General features: G+C 42.7%; 1 protein-coding gene across 2 annotated transcripts in view; it reads right to left on the minus strand.

Annotated features, from left to right (window-relative positions):
- The window catches only part of DHDDS (dehydrodolichyl diphosphate synthase subunit), a 38,665-nt gene that overhangs the window by 8,145 nt on the left and 13,057 nt on the right, over positions 1–17,463 (minus strand). For both annotated transcript variants that reach the window (XM_027519652.1, XM_027519643.1), the window contains exons 7-8: positions 4,639–4,753; positions 2,341–2,448 (exon numbers count right to left, since the gene is read on the minus strand). In XM_027519652.1, the coding sequence (XP_027375453.1) occupies positions 2,341–2,448; positions 4,639–4,753 (223 nt within the window). The remainder of the gene's footprint in view (positions 1–2,340; positions 2,449–4,638; positions 4,754–17,463) is intronic.

The following is a 17,463-nucleotide window of genomic DNA, read 5'->3' on the forward strand; positions in this document are numbered from 1 at the left end:
AAGTAAAAATATAATCTCCATGAAGGTAGGGATCTTGTCTGGCCAATTAACTGCTTCAATCTCTTGTGTGGAATACTGACATAGTGTCTGACTCAGACCAGGTGCTCGGTAACAGACATGTATAGAATGAGACATTTGCTGTGGCCACCTGATGCAAGAGCTGAGTCATTGGAAAAGACCCTGATGCTGGGAAAGGTTGAAGGCGGGAGAAGAAGGGGACGACAGAGGATGAGATGGTTGGATGGCATCACCGACTCGATGGACATGAGTTTGAGTAAACTCCGGGAGTTGGTGATGGACAGGGAGGCCTGACATGCTGCGGTTCATGGAGTCGCAAAGAGTCGGACACGACTGAGCGACTGAACTGTATTGAACTGAACGGAATGAGTGCAACTTGAGGTAATTCCTCTGATAGCCATGTGGGAAAGTATCTGAGAAATCTGAATTACTAAAAGACTTCTGAGCTTCCTAATTAGAGACAGTAATGTGAAAGTCACTCAGTCGTGTCTGATTCTTTGTGACCCCATGGACTGTAGCCTGCCAGGCTCCACTGTCCATGGAATTCTCCAGGCCAGAATACTGGAGTGGGCAGCTGTTCCCTTCTCCAGGGATCTTCCCAACCCAGGGACTGAACACAGGTCTCCCACGCTGAAGGTAGATTCTCTACCATCTGAGCACCAGGGAAGCCCAGAGACAAGAATAGCCATACACAAAAGCTCGTACACCAAGATCCTCTGGGCTTCATGAAAGGCCAGTTTACTCTTTCTTTACAGATATAATTCTAACAAGCTTGATTGACTGGTTTTCTTACCTGTAGCTCATTTAAAACTGGAAACAGGAAGAGAAGGGAAGAAGAAATGCTGTCAAAATTAGCCACTGACCATAAACAAGAAATCCTAAAGTCAAGTATTTGCAGACTTAGAGTCTGCAGACTTAGAGTCAAGTATTCTAGCTTAGAGAAAGAATCCCATCTTTCAAGGCCATCCTGGACAATGAAGTGCTTCAAGATGGGATCACTACCATCACTATCAGCATCAGTAGAACGTGATTATTCTGATCATCGTAATTATTAGCAAGTGCCTAATACACAGTAGGTGTCAATGAATTACACACAGGACATGTTTCAGAAAGTTCTCTATCAAAAAAGGATAAAGAAGTTTTAGTTCTTAAAGGGAGATTTGGTCATGTGGAAAAACTGATATTCATTCCTCACTGACAGTGGATAATTGAGACTTTGCTGTTTTTCCTTTCAATTGAACTCAACTTCCTCTTTCAGTTTCCTCATATTCTGAGCCTAAATGATCAGGCACATAATCTCACTGACTTATTCCAGGAGTTCTGGACTTGGGATTCAGGGAAAGATTTCACGAGTTATGTGAACCTCCAGAAGTAGTTTACGTGCTTCAGTGATTCGTGCAATTCTATGCAAGATGCCATGTGTTAGAGTGACCTTTGCAGTTTTTCTAGGGAGATGGTCTATGACTTTCATCAGTTTCTCCAAGGAGTCCCCGATGCCAGGGGGACTGAGAAGCCCTGACTTATATCTTTATTTCCTCCTGGCCATTAACTCTCCAGACTCAAGAAGCATCACCAGCTTTGGGCTTAAAATTCTGTGACTTGGAGACAGTTACCGTATCCCTCTGTTTCCATATCTGAACAATGAGGACACCAAAGCTGCTGGATTGTTGGAAGGGTTAAATATGAAAACACCAAAGTGCCTTAGCAGACCCTCAATAAGTTAGCTGCCACCAGCATACACATTGTCATTATGATGAAGAGTCCTAATCAGATATAGGTGAATCTCCCTCCTAATGAAACCTGTTTCAAGATCTAGTGATCAAAACCGAAAGCAGAACTTCAAGTACTGGTAGAACACAGCTTTATACAATGGGAAGATAGTGCTATTTTGTTTTTAATCCCTCTGGAAGAGTCTTGGATGTTGCATACTTCCACTTCTACAATCTTTTGTTAGGCTAATTCCTTCAGTGAATAATGGCCATTCTCTCTGAGAAGCATTTCCTGAGTTTCCACAGTGAAAAGATTAAAGACTTGTAACTTGAATCTCAGTTCGGTCTTTTATTGGTTCTGTGTCCTTAACTAAATAATTTTGATTTACTCATTTGCACAAGTGGGGCTGTTGGGTTCTTGGGAACATTAAATGAGACGGTGATATACACTGTTTACAGTGCCTGACACACAGTAAATACTCGGTAAGTGGTAGCTACTCATCATTATCATTAACATGCCAGTAGCAAGTGCCTGACATATACAGTCATGGGGGTCAATCAATGCTAATATTTTCTTCCATCCCATCCAGTCAGGCCAGCCATGAACTCTTACCTGAAGCATGCTATGGTTCATCTGGAACTGCAGGATGGCCTCACAGAGGTTCCAAAACGTGTATTCTGGCCACAGAACAGGCTGGAACACCAGGCAGGAGTGGGAGGTCTGGGAAAGGTGGGGAAGGAAGAGAGTTTGGTTTAGTAACGTGTCACTGGAACATATCCCTAGTCAGGTTCCAAAGAAGGAGCAGGCTGATCATGTCCAGAGATGAGGTGGCCCAGGCATCCTGAGCTGCAGCTGCTGTTGCCAGCCCGGATCCACTCACTGATGGGGGAAGGGTCATCTGAGGCAGTAAGGTCACCTGCCTGTAGCAAGGCAGAACTAAAGCGAGGCGAGATCAACATTTCCACCAGGAGTTTTCTAAGAGCCAATTTTAGGACTATGAAATAACATCTGGATTATGTTATTGGCTCTTGGCCCTCAGAGGTCATCTCAGAGACACAGTGTCTGATAAAAGTTAGCAATGAATAAATGGTAGCTGCCATTGTTATTTTTAAGTAGCAGAGTATGGCACAATGGTTAAGAGCATGGGCTCTGGGGCCAGACTGCCTGGCTTTGAATTCTGGCTCCACCATTTACCATCTATCTGACCTGAGGCAAGTTACTTAACTTCTCTGGGTATATAAGAGTATCTTGTATTATAAGGTACTATAAAAATTTAATAAGATAACATACATAAAACAAAGCACAGAGCTGAGTGAACTTTTAACAATCATTACTGATTTTGGAACATTCTTGACAGTCACTGTTGAGACCTTTAGTGGAAAGGAATTCAGTGCCTAAAGGGGGATATGTTAGCTGTCAAAGAGCTCATTAAGCTAAACCAGTGTCACCTTCCCTGGAACTCCTACCAAGGTCTAAGGTCTTCTCTCTGGAACAACTTTCTTTTCCAAAGTGACATTTTTCACATATTGGAAGGCTAGGTTACAGCGGCCTGTTATCTGCTCCCAAGGTTGTAATGACTTGTTCAGCTTGTCCTTGCTAACAAACTCTAAGTTTTAAGACAGTAGGGATTATTTCTAACTTGCTGCTGCTGCTAAGTCACTTCAGTCGTGTCCGACTCTGTGCGACCCCATAAACAGCAGCCCACCAGGCTCCCCCGTCCCTGGGATTCTCCAGGCAAGAACACTGCAGTGGGTTGCCATTTCCTTCTCCAATGCATGAAAGTGAAAAGTGAAAGGGAAGTCTCTCAGTCATGTCCAACTATTCGCGACCCCATGGACTGCAGCCTACCAGGCTCCTCCGTCCATGGGATTTTCCAGGCAAGAGTACTGGAGTGGGGTGCCATTACCTTCTCCAATTTCTAACTTGGTCACTGCCATATTCCCAGCACCAAGGAGGAACTCAATTTTTTTTTCCCCTCAAGAGAATAAACTATTTTCCAGACCATCATCCTTCACTTATGCCTTAGAGGACATGAGTCTCAGATTCCTGGCCATCTTCTGGTTGGCCTCTTCTGCTAAGTCCTCTAGTTTACCAGTGCAATCTCTTAAAACTCAGTGCCCAGATGTAAATTCTTCCGACATCATCTGACCAACAGAGCGGGCCATAAAACCATAAGCTGCATGTTACACTTCTTTAGTATAGCCAAAGACTAAAAGTATCTTCAGTAGCTGAATCTTGTTAGTTTGCTTTTGAGACTACGGGCCATTAAAATTTCTGGAATTTACCATGTGAATTGTTTCCAACTCATGTCTCTCCCTCCAGCCTCTCCTTGAACAAGATTTTCTCCAGCCATGTGCTACCCAGGGGCAAAGCGAACAGATGATGGAGATTCTCAAGCAAAGACAACCTTATTTGAGTATGAGCTTTCAGATGACGACCTACACTGGGATAACTGAGCTGAGAGGCAATGGCAGGCCCCAAAGAAAGAGTCTGCATATAGTTTATATCCCTTGTGGACTGTGCTTGTGTAAATGCAGCCCTTTATTCTGAAAGAGAGAAATCAGTAAATTCAAGGCAAGGTTCCAGCCTAGAGGTGCAGGTTACATGGCAGGTTACCAAGGCAGGAGCTTGTGCTCAGGACATAAGGCAGAAGTCCAGTTCCTTGAACAGAGGCACAAGTAAAGCTTCCACTACAGCAGGATGGCTTTGATTTTTCCTCTGGGCATTCCAGGCAGCAAGAACCACACAGACTCAAAAAGCCAGGGGTGGATGAGGAAGGGATAACAAATGTTACCAGGCACAGCCTGCAGACAGTACTCTGGATTTTAGCTCCCCCTCCAATCTGTTCTGCGGGTGCAGTCACAGTTTTCAGTTCTGACACAAACAGAATAGTGGCTGGAAATGACCTACCTGCCAGAGGAGGAAGTCGCTGAGCCTCACTTCCCCAGAAGTCCGTATCAAGATGTCAGGGTGAGGAGAGTGGTTGGTATAGAGGCACTTATCGAGCAGAGACTCAGAGACATCGCTAAGGTGAGTGAGGAAGAGACAAAGATAAGCACATATCTCCTCTTGAATTACTCTCACGATGAACTTCCTTACATAAAGCTTCCCAGTTTGTAGGACGCCATCAAATACATTACTTCTACCTGGCATGCAGAAGGCCCTCAATAAATGCTTGATAAATTAAAGAATGATTTTAATTTTCACAACTACATAAGATATTTCTATCCTTACTTTTTAGATAAGGAAACTGAAGCTCAGAGAAGATGAAAATTTCACCCAAAGTAATTTAGTTGCAGGCCTAAAATAGATGTACCCATCAGAGCATGTGTTGTCCTTCATGTAAAACATCTTTTTTTAAAAAATGCATACACCACGGACTTCCCGGGTGGTCCAGTGACTAAGACTCCATGCTCTCAATGCAGGGGGCTCAGGTTTAATCCCTGGTCAGGGAACTAGATGCTACATGCCGAAACTAAAGATCCCGCATGCCACACCTAAGACCCAGCATAGCCAAATGTTAGGTTGGAACAAAAGTACTTGCAGTTTTGGACGGTGAATTTTAAATCATTAAAACTAGGATCAACACATTTTTATTAATCAAAATAGGAACCATTACAATCAACATATTTTTGCCAATGAGAAATAAGTTTGTTTATTCCTGTAGCATAAAAATCCGTGCTTCAGGATTCGAAGCATTTTCTGGAAAGCATTTTCTGCCTCCTGCTAGCTGTGGAAGCATTTTCCCTGCAAAAAGTTGTTGAGATGCTTGAACTAGTGGTTAATTGGTTGGCAAGAGGTGAGGTGAATATGGCAGATGAGGCAAAACTTTGTAGCCCAAGTCGTTCAACTTTGGAAGCAATGGTTGTGTGATAGGTGGTCGGGCATGGCTGTGGAGAAGAAATGGGGAAGAAATGGTCTCTTTCTGTGGACCAATGCTGGTTGCAGGAGTTACAGTCATTGGTGCATCCCATCGATTTGCTGAGCATGCTTCTCAGATGTAATGGTTTCACTGGGATTCAGAAAGCTGTAGTGGGCCAGACACCATCGAACAGTGACCAGGACCTTCCTCTGGTGCAGGTCTGCCTTTGGGAAGTACTCTGCCACTTCCTGGTCCAATTACTGAGCTAGTTGTCGCCGGCTGTCATATAAAATCATTTCCCGTTGTATGTCACAATCCGATCAAGAAATGGCTTGTTGCTTCCTGAGCATTCTGTGAGGAGCGTTGGGCCTGAGACGGGTGTGTTTAATCAGTCCCGGTTCTTTCTCACTACTTGAGACTCACCAGGGAGAAATATGAGTGGGCAAGTGGCATCAAAATTGGGACCTACAAATCAAGATTGCTCCCAGGTGGATGAACCTGTGGTTGACCAGCAGCCCAGTGTTGAGCAACCTCAACAAGAGGAACCGCCAGCTGAGATTCAGGATATCACACCTAGAAAGGAAGAAGTACATGGAGAGGATCCAGTGAATCGTGATGAAGAAGAGGAGAAGGATCCCTTTGAAGATTCTGGCCTGGAAGCTGATCTCCAGCAATTGGCTGAGGCAAAGACTGGGGGTGAAGGTGGAGATGGTCCTGATGTCAGGGAGGAGTTTGCATCAAATATAGAGCCTGTTGAAATGCCAGAAGCAGGTGAAGGGCAGCCATTTGCTTGAAAGAAGATAAACTGAAACCATCTATGCTGTTCTTATGTTGTATATTTGACTGTTAAAGCTCTGTCAATAAAGTTTCATTTTCTAATTGCAAAAAAAAAAAAAAAGAAATGGCTTGTTGTGGTTGGGCAGAATTAAGAGAAGATGGCACTTCAAAACAATAATTGTTTTGATTTTCAGTCAGTATACGAGGCACCCAGTTATCAAGCTTTTTTACCTTTCCAACTTGCTTCAAATGTTGAATTACCATAGAATGGTTGATGTTGGGTTCTTTAGCAACTTCTTGTGTAGTCTGAGGAGGATCAGCTTCGACGACTGTTCTTAACTGGTCGTTGTCAGCTTCCAGTGGCCGGCCACTGAGCACCTCATCTTCAAGGCTCTGCCTCCCTTGTGAGGCGTTCTGCACCACTATTGCACTGTGCATTTGTTGGCAGCTCCTGGGCCAAATGCGCTGTGGGTGTTGCCAGTTGTCTCCGCTACTTTACAACCCATTTTGAACTCAAATAAAAAAACTGCTTGAATTTGCTTTTTGTCTAACATCATTTCTATAGTCTAAAATAAATATAAACAGCAAAAAAAAAAAAAAAAAAACCAGCAATAATGTCATTAGCAAAAAACCATAAAGCTAGAAATGTGCATTAAAATGATGTATAACATAACCGTATTTGAGAATATATTCCAATATCAAACAGCAAAGTTCAACAATGCAAAACTGCAATTTTTTTTTTTACTTTTGCACCAACCTAATAAATAATAAATATTTTTTTAAAAATAAAATGGATATACCCTAGGACCTTGCAATTTGATTAAATACTATGCCAATGTTTTTAATACAGATAAACCTAAGTGCACTGATTTGGAAAGATGTCTAAGACGTAACATTAAATGAAAAAAAGGAAGTTTCAGAAAAAAATAGTGTGGAAAACACACACAGAAACCCTCACACCTGTGAATACATATAAACATAGATACATGCAAACAAAATCTAAAAAGGCATACACCATACTATTAACGGTGATTATTTCTGGAAGGTTGGATAAGAAGGAAAGACTATCTTTTTTTACTTTATATACTTTGGCTATGGTTTGAATTTATTATAGATAGAAATTTTAAAACCTTAAATTTAAGTCCTATGGACAGTGAAACACTGCAAAAAATCCACATAGGATATGAAAACCAGCAAAATGATCGGCCCTCTTACATTTGATAAGAGCTACTTTTCCAAGCAGACACTCAGAAAGGAGATGGAATGAAGGAAGAATGGGGACTGGGAGTAATTATCTTAAGTTAAACTTTTCTGTCCAATGAAAGAGGGTATTTGCAAGACTGGTGTCTGGTGGTTCTAGGAATGCTGTTTACCTATCCTACCAAGCACCAAGAGGCAGAATTTAGAATCTCCAAGTGGTAAGAGTTGCATCTCGGGAAGAGGTTAGAAGACAAAATTTCTTGGTGGGAACATTCTTCTGGGAGTGTAGTCAAAAAAAGCAGAAAGGCTTCCCTGGTGGCTCAGAGCTAAAGAATCTGCCTGCCAATGCAGGAGACACGGGTTTGATCCCTGATCTGGGAAGATCCCACATGCCACAGAGCAACTAAGCCCATGTGCCACAACTACTGAGCCTGTGCTCTAGAGCCCCCCGTTCCACAAGAAAAGCCACCACAATGAGCAGCCCACGCATTACAACCAGAGAGCAGCCCCCGCTCTCCAAAACTAATGAAAAGCCTATGCAGCAACAAAGAGCCAAAAACAAATAAATAAAAATTATTTAAAAAAAAAAAAAGGCAGAGCAATCTGGGCTGAGTATTCAGAACAAGGATTTACACTTACTAGTTGTGTGTCTTTCGGTAAGTCCATCTCTCAGTCATCATTTTGCAAACCACAGCTTTATGTTCTATACCATCATTTGAGAAATAATATTCACTTATGTCTGGGCAATAGGAAGGGCTCTGGTTCAGATTTCCCTGATAATCTGAGTCTTGGCTGTGCTGGGTCTTCAGTGCTGCTCACGGGCTCTCTTCAGTTGTGGCAAGCGGGGGCCACTCTCTAGTTGTGGTGTGCAGGCGTCTCGCTGCAGAGGCTTCTGGTGTTGCAGAGGATGGGCTCTAGGCCTGTGGGCATCAGTAGCTGAGGCACTTAGGCTCAGTGGTTTTGACACAGGGGCTTAGCTGCCCTGGGGCATGTGGGATCTTCCCCGACCAGGGATCAAACCTGTGTCCTCTGCATTGGCAGGTGGATTCTTAACCACTGGACCACCAGAGAAGCCCCCGAGTCTTGTCTTGACAGCATGATTTTAATTCTCTCATTAAGAATGTGAAACATGGGAACTCCCTGGTGGTCTGAAAGTGAAAGTTGCTCAGTTGTGTCCGACTCTTTGTAATCCCATGGGCTATACAGTCCATGGAATTCTCTAGGCCAGAATACTGGAGTGGGTGACCTTTTCCTTCTCCGGGGGATCTTCCGAACCAGGGATCAAACCCAGGTCTCCCACATTGCAGGAGGATTTTTTACCAACTGAGCCACAAGGAAAGCCCAAGAATACTGGAGTGGGTAGTCGATCCCTTCTCCAGCAGATCTTCCCAACCCAGGAACCGAACCGGGGTCTCCTGCATTGCAAGAGGATTCTTTACCAACTGAGCTATCAGGGAGCCCCCCTGGTGGTCTAGTGGTTAGGACTCAGCCCTTTTACTGCTGTGGGCAGGGTTCAATCCCTGGTTGGGGAACTGAGATTCTACACGCTGTGTGCTGTGGCCAAAATTTAAAAAAAAAAAAAAAAAAAGGCGAAATCTGTACAATCAACAATTTTTCAGCTCTCTTTGTTTTTGAAATAGGCACATTTGTACTGTTTACTTATAGGTTACTGAGAGGGTCAACTCAAGTGACATACAGATTTGAGTGCACCTTAGGAACTATAAAATGCTACATACATAAGAAGAATAAAGATTATTTCCAGACCGAGCAGCATGCTGGGGGACTTGGGATCCCTACATAAACTCTCCGAATTTCAAATGTGTCTGCAATAAGTTTGTTCTGTCTACTGTATGCAGTGGGCAGAATTAATTTCAAAAAGAAGAGAAATCTAAGGAGGTACAGACAAAAGTGACAAAATGAAAATAGAGTATCTGTGCTTTGGCCAGGAAAAAACTACCAACTATATGGTATTATCTGGCCACATGAAAAATTTTAAGAAATAATTTCCATTAAAGAAAAGTAAAATACCAATTTTTACCTATAAAATTAGAATCAGTTCAGTTCAGTCACTCAGTCGTGTCCAACTCTTTGCGACCCCATGAATCGCAGCAAGCCAGGCCTCTCTGTCCATCACCAACTCCCGGACTTCACTCAGACTCACGTCCATCGAGTCAGTTATGCCATCCAGACATCTCATCCTCTGTCGTCCCCTTCTCCTCTTGCCCCCAATCCCTCCCAGCATCAGAGTCTTTTCCAAGGAGTCAACTCTTTGCATGAGGTGGCCAAAGTACTGGAGTTTCAGCTTTAGCATCATTCCTTCCAAAGAAATCCCAGGGCTGATCTCCTTCAGAAAGGACTGGTTGGATCTCCTTGCAGTCCAAGGGACTCTCAAGAGTCTTCTCCAACACCACACTTCAAAAGCATCAATTCTTCGGCGCTCAGCTTTCTTCACAGTCCACCTCTCACATCCATACATGACCACAGGAAAAACCATAGCCTTGACTAGACCTTTGTTGGCAAAGTAATGTCTCTGCTTTTGAATATGCTATCTAGGTTGGTCATAACTTTCCTTCCAAGGAGTAAGCGTCTTTTCATTTCATGGCTGCAATCACCATCTGCAGTGATTTTGGAGCCCCAAAAAATAAAGTCTGACACTGTTTCCACTGTTTCCCCATCTATTTCCCATGAAGTGATGGGACCGGATGCCATGATCTTCGTTTTCTGAATGTTGAGCTTTAAGCCAACTTTTTCACTCTCCACTTTGATTTTCATCAAGAAGCTTTTTAGTTCCTCTTCACTTTCTGCCATAAGGGTGGTGTCATCTGCATATCTGAGGTTATTGATATTTCTCCCAGCAATCTTGATTCCAGCCTGTGCTTCTTCCAGCCCAGCGCTTCTCATGATGTACTCTGCATATAAGTTAAATAAGCAGGGTGACAATATACAGCCTTGACATACTCCTTTTCCTATATGGAACCAGTCTGTTGTTCCATGTCCAGTTCTAACTGTTACTTCCTGACCTGCATACAAATTTCTCAAGAGGCAGGTCAGGTGGTCTGGTATTCCCATCTCTTTCAGAATTTTCCACAGTTGATTGTGATCCACATAGTCAAAGGCTTTGGCATAGTCAATAAAGCAGAAATAGATGTTTTTCTGGAACTCTCTTGCTTTTTCCATGATCCAGAGGATGTTGGCAATTTGATCTCTGGTTCCTCTGCCTTTTCTAAAACCAGCTTGAACATCTGGAAGTTCATGGTTCACATATTGCTGAAGCCTGGCTTGGAGAATTTTGAGCATTACTTTATTAGTGTGTGAGATGAGTGCAATTGTGGGGTAGTTTGAGCATTCTTTGGCATTGCCTTTCTTTGGGATTGCAATGAAAACTGACCTTTTCCAGTCTTGTGGCCACTGCTGAGTTTTCCAAATTTGCTGGCATATTGAGGGCAGCATTTTCACAGCATCATCTTTCAGGATTTTAAATAGCTCCACTGGAATGCCATCACCTCCACTAGCTTTGTTTGTAGTGATGCTTTCTAAGGCCCACTTGACTTCCCATTCCAGGATGTCTGGCTCTAGGTGAGTGATCACACCATTGTGATTATCTGGGTCGTGAAGATCTTTTTTGTACAGTTCTTCTGTGTATTCTTGCCACCTCTTCTTAATATCTTCTGCTTCTGTTAGGTCCATACCATTTCTGTCCTTTATGGAGCCCATCTTTGCATGAAATGTTCCCTTGGTATCTCTAATTTTCTTGAAGAGATCTCTAGTCTTTCCCATTCTGTTGTTTTCCTCTATTTCTTTGCATTGATCCCTGAGGAAGGCTTTCTTATCTCTTCTTGCTATTCTTTGGAACTCTGCATTCAGATGTTTATATCTTTCCTTTTCTCCTTTGCTTTTCGTGTCTCTTCTTTTCATAGCTATTTGTAAGGCCTTCTCAGACAGCCATTTTGCTTTTTGGCATTTCTTTTCCATGGGGATGGTCTTGATCCCTGTCTCCTATACAAAGTCACGAACCTCAGTCCATAGTTCATCAGGCACTCTATCTATCAGATCTAGTCCCTTAAATCTATTTCTCACTTCCACTGTATAATCATAAGAGATTCGATTTAGGTCATACCTGAATGGTCTAGCGGTTTTCCCTACTTTCTTCAATTTAAGTCTGAATTTGGTAATAAGGAGTTCATGATCTGAGCCACAGTCAGCTCCTGGTCTTGTTTTTGTTGACTGTATAGAGCTTCTCCATCTTTGGCTGCAAAAAATATAATCAATCTGATTTCGATGTTGACCATCTGGTGATGTCTATGTGTAGAGTCTTCTCTTGTGTTGTTGGAAGAGGGTGTTTGCTATGACCAGTGCATTTTCTTGGCAAAACTCTAGTTTACATTAAATAAAAAATCTTGGCAAAAATAAGGTGAAACAGACACATCCAGATCCAGATCCTAAGGAAACAATCCAAAATGCAGATAAGAATTAAGGCCGTAGATTTCACTGTAGCCCTATTTGTAATGATGATAAATTAGAAATAGCTTATAGAACCAACAGCAAAGTGATTAAGTGATTTAAGTGAAATTAAAGCAAGATATATTCTGTAGCCATTAAAAATTATGATATGAAGAATTATTAAGAAGACTTCCCTGATGGTCCAGTGGTTAAGAATCCACCTTCCAATACAGGGGATGAGGGTTCAATCCGTGGTCAGGGAACTAAGATCCCACATGCCTCATGGCTACTGAGGTCGTGAGCCACAACTACTGAACCTGTGTACCACAGGGAAAGATCCCACATGCTGCAACTAAGACCTGTTACAGCCAAAAATAAATAAACAAATAAAGGGAAGAATTATTAAAAACATGGGACATGGACGAGTGCTCATATTACAAATAAGCAACAAAGCATGATTAAGGTTGTAAGTTGTTCACAGTGTAATTTCTTCTATTGAAAATATTTATGTCATTATTGGATTAGTGTTTTAAAAAGATGACTCTGGCTGAACTCCCAACCATAGCTGATCACCACTTCTGTCAGCATCAGCTCTGTGCCTTGCACATCACATCCCTTACTGTGGTACATGGCACCATGGATTACGTATTAGTGTACACACACCAGACTGTGAACTGCTTGAGGGCAAGCCCCTATCCTGTTCTTCTAGCAGAGGACTTTCCCAGGACAGAGGAAGATTTGTTCGAATAAATCAATCAATGAGCCACTGAAAACAGATCTCAGAAATAAATATTCACTAGTTTTCCAAATATAAATACATCTAAAACGTATTTGACTATGTACCTTTTTAAAAAACCTAGAATTCAAATACAAGTAACAGACATTGTCACAGCTTGCTAGAAAAGATAGTTAAACACACACACATACATAAGCACACAAGAAGACTCAGAAGGAAATACTTCAAATCAAAACTTTACCTGGCAGCTTCCCTGGTGGCTCAGGGGCAGGCAATCTGCCTACCAGTGCAGGAGACCCAGGTTCGATCACTGGGTCGAGAAGATTCCACATGTCTCAGAGCACCTAAGCTGGTGCGCTACAACTCGGTGCTCTCTAACTACTGGGCCTGTGCTGTAGAGCCCGGGAACCATAACTAGTGAAGCCCAAGAGCTCGTCTCCGCTACGAGAGAAGCCGCTGCAATGAGAAGCCCACACACCACAACTAGAGAAAAGCCCAAGCAGCAACAAAGACCCAGCACTGCCAGAAAAATAAACCCGTTACCAGGACTGTTGCTGAGGGTCGAATCCTGAGAGATTTAATTTTTCATCTTTATACAGCTTGCAAATTTTCTCTAATGATTACCTCTGACTTTTATAAAAGTATGCATATATTGCGGGGAGGTTGTATTCTTTTTAAAAGAAGTATTTCTATTTAGGATAATGGAAAACTTCTGGAAATAGTTGTGATGATTACACAACACTGTGACTGGGCTTTATGCCACTGAATTATAGTAAAAATGGTTAAAACAGTAAAATCTACGTTATGCATGTCTTATCACAAAAAAAAGTAAAACATCTTCTGGAAGGATATTGGTACAAATATTCCACAAGATAATGGCTCCTCCCTAGTAAACTACTTATTTCAGGATATGGCCAACCTAAAATAAAATCAATTAAAAACCTATAATGGAGATATGACATCAGCTTTGGGAAGGGAGGCCTGGCAACAGTGAGTATCAACAAGACAGTGAATGGCCCGTAAGGGAGAGTAAGCACGTGTCACTGTTCCCAGGACCATCTTGGAAACACAGACCCTTTTCTAGAAGATACAAACTCAGAAATGTGCCCTGTGATAACACCATAGTGCACTTCTCTAGCATTCAGTTTATAAAGAAGGTGGTGAAGAACACAGGCTACGGAAGCAGATGCCACTGAGGTGGAGTCCAGGCTGTCCCACTTAGTTTATGTGACTTTAGGTTAGGCAGGGCAACTAACCCTTTTTTTTTTTTTTTTTTTAATTTTTCGGTTGTGCCACCTGGCATGCGGAATCTTAATTCCCCCATCAGGGATTGAGCCCACACCCGCTGCAGTGGAAGCACAGCTGTAACCACTGGACTGCCAGGGAAGTCCCAACTAATCTTCTTAAACCTTAGTTTTGGGCTTCCCAGATGGCACAGTGGTAAAGAATGCCAATCAGGAGACGCAGGACACATGGGTTTGATCCCTATGTCGGGAAGATCTCCTGGAGAAGGGAATGGCAACCCACCCAGTATTCTTGCCTAGGAAATCCCATGGACAGAGGAGCCTGGAAGGCTACAGTCCATGGGGTTGCAAAGAGTCAGACATGACTGAGCATGCACGCACCCATGCACATAGCCAGTCTTAGGGCTTCCCTGGGGGCTCAGTGGTAAAGAATCCCGTTGTCAAAATGCAGGAAACACAGGGTCAGTCCCTGAGTCAGGAAGATCCCCTGGAGAAGGGAATGGCAACCCACTCCAGTATTCTTGCCTAGGAAATCCCATGGACAGAGGAGCCTGGAAGGCTACAGTCCATGGGGTTGCAAAGAGTCGGACACAACTTAGTGACTAAACAACATGAGTGGTCTTATAAAGTGGGACAAATAATAGTCACTACCTTATATGAAAATCAGATGAGACTATGCATGATAAACTCAGTCTCGTGCCTGCCACATAAGATCTGATAACTATTAGATATTAATTTTTATTTTTATACTTTATTATTGCTTATTTCAACCTTCCTATAAGGCAGTCGGTATACCACAGTGAAAGACAGCACAGGCTCTGGAGCCAGGCTGGAAATCCTAGTCAACTTTGTGAACTTGGTTATTTAACCCTATGCTGTGCTGTGCTTAGTCGCTCAGTCATGTCTGACTCTTTGCAACCCCATGGACTGTGTAGCCCGCCAGGCTCCTCTGTTCATGGGGATTCATCAGGCAAGAATTCTGGAGTGGGTTACCATGCCCTTCTCCAGGGAATCTTCCCAACCCAGGGTTCAAACCCAGGCCTCCTGCACTGCAGTTACATTCTTTACCAACTAAGCCACCAAAGAAGCCCCATTTAACCTCATGCTGCTGCTAAGTCGCTTCAGTCGTGTCTAACTCTGTGCGACCCCATAGACGGCAGACCACCAGGCTCCCCTGTCCCTGGGATTCTCCAGGCAAGAACACTGGAGTGGATTGCCATTTCCTTCTCCAATGCATGAAAGTGAAAAGTGAAAGTGAAGTCGGTCAGTTGTGTCCGACTCTTAGCGACCTCATGGACTGCAGCCCACCAGGCTCCTCTGTCCATGGGATTTTCCAGGCAAGAGTACTGGAGTGGGGTGCCATTGCCTTCTCCGATTTAACCTCATAGTGAGGTTCAATTTATAAAAACAGTATTTACCTCAAAGCGTCTATCTAAGGATTAAATGAAGTATATACATGGACTACTTATCAAGTGCTGGCTGCAAAGAAAATGCTTAGTAAACACTAGCAATTATTATTAACACTATTGTTTTAAGGGGAAGATAGAGGCCGGCAGAGTGTTAAGACCTGTTCCAGAAGAGTTTATTAACTATCATTTATGCTCAACCTAATTCCTTCTTCTGTAATTTGATACTGAAAAAACAATCTATTAATATGGCTGCTAGAAAAAATATATATACCCTGGAAGACAGGAAAATGAGGAGCTGGATAGTGGTAATGAGAGAACAGAAAAATTCCAGTTATGAGAAGAGTAGAGCCTGGCTGTAGTGAACTCACTGACTCCCTGTTATAAATATGGATTTGCCTAAAACTGAAGAACGTAAAGAGCACTGCCTCAGGCCCTGATCAGCCCAATCTGAGCTGAACATCAAGCTTCCTGAACTGGTGGTTTGAGAGACAGCCTCCTTACCCGAGTAACCTGCCCAGCCCACACCATGTCTGCATGACTAACCCACACAGGCAAGTTACTAAACCATGCAGGGTAGAAAAAATGGATATGAGAAAATTTGCTAGGCAAAAAGCAAGAAGTCAGTGGCTATGCAATGTGGGAGGAACATAAATCATCCTGCACTAGGAGGAGAGATCAGAGCTCTAGTCCCAGGCATGAAGGATATTAAATCTGCTTGCTAAATAGCTTCTTTTCTTTTTAGCACAAATATTTGTAAATGCATAAAATGTTAACTGTAAAGCACTAAGAATATAATGAACAACTATAGAATCATCCAAGAATCAGAAAATTACCAGTAACTTGCATCTACTTATATATCCCTCATCTACTTATATCTCATCTTCCTGCCCAGCCCCACACTGCCAACTTAGCCTGTATCTTCATTTTTTTCCCACTAATAGCTAATTTTCAATCCACATATTAACTGACCTCTGTACACTGTTTGATACTGTTGCTCCCACCCCACCTGCGCTGATGAACACCTTCTTTACTTGCTTTCTATTATACTGGCAGTGCTTTTGTTTCAACCTTTCTGGTTGTTCATTCTCTTTTCCCCTTAAGGCTTCTTTTCCTCTACCCAGCCAGTTTTCTCAAAACTCCATCCTAGGCCTTCTCTTCTTCTCACTCTAGAATCTCCTCAGATTCCTTAGGCCCTCTCTTTGCATCAGTTACCATACTGTTACCCCAGTCCCCACCCCTCCTCTCTACTGTAGACCTGACATCTATGCTCAACAACTACAGGATATCCTAGACCAAACTCCTGACCTTCTTCCTCAAACTGCATCCTCTCAGGGTTCTCAGCACAGTGAAGGGCACCACTGTCCTCTGTTGCATAAGTCAAAGTCACCCGTAACACCCACCTGGAGTCACCCACCAAGTTTCCCAGCGTCAGCCCACCAAGTCTTCTCAGTTTGATCTGCTGCATTACTCTTGATTCACTCTGGGCTATTCCACCATCACCACCATAATTTAAGCTCCCTTCCAAGTACTCTCTGCTTGAATTTTTCCCAACAGTATTTGTGCAACTCAAAAGCTCCTCACACGACTGCCTCTTTCCCCAGCTATTACTTATCCACCCACCCCCCTGGGAGGTCACTTATCACTCATTTCCTTTGGAGAGCCTTCCATACTAGGTCCATTCCTCTTAAGTATAAATTCTTATTGAACCACGCACCAATGCCTTTATCACGCTTAGCATCAATATAGTTTTATGCTGACTTGTATGACCTTGATAATGTTTGCTTCCCTTGCCAGAGCTCCATGAAAACAGGAAATACATGTTTTTTATTCTTACCACTATATCCTCTATATATAGCAATTTGCCTGGCCTTTTGTAGGCACTTAAAAAATATCTGTTTAACGAATGAATGATTGATTGAATGAATAAAATTATGTAGCACAGAAAGATCATTCAGCTATTGGGGAGAAGAGGGATTCATAAAATAGCCTTAAAAACTATCTCTTTTTCTTCTTATATACTTTCATTCTCATTGAGAAACTTCATTTTAATTTAGTTTCCCAGGAAAA

The sequence above is a fragment of the Bos indicus x Bos taurus genome, chromosome 2 (assembly GCF_003369695.1).
Source record: "Bos indicus x Bos taurus breed Angus x Brahman F1 hybrid chromosome 2, Bos_hybrid_MaternalHap_v2.0, whole genome shotgun sequence".
Classification (NCBI taxonomy): domain Eukaryota; kingdom Metazoa; phylum Chordata; class Mammalia; order Artiodactyla; family Bovidae; genus Bos; species Bos indicus x Bos taurus.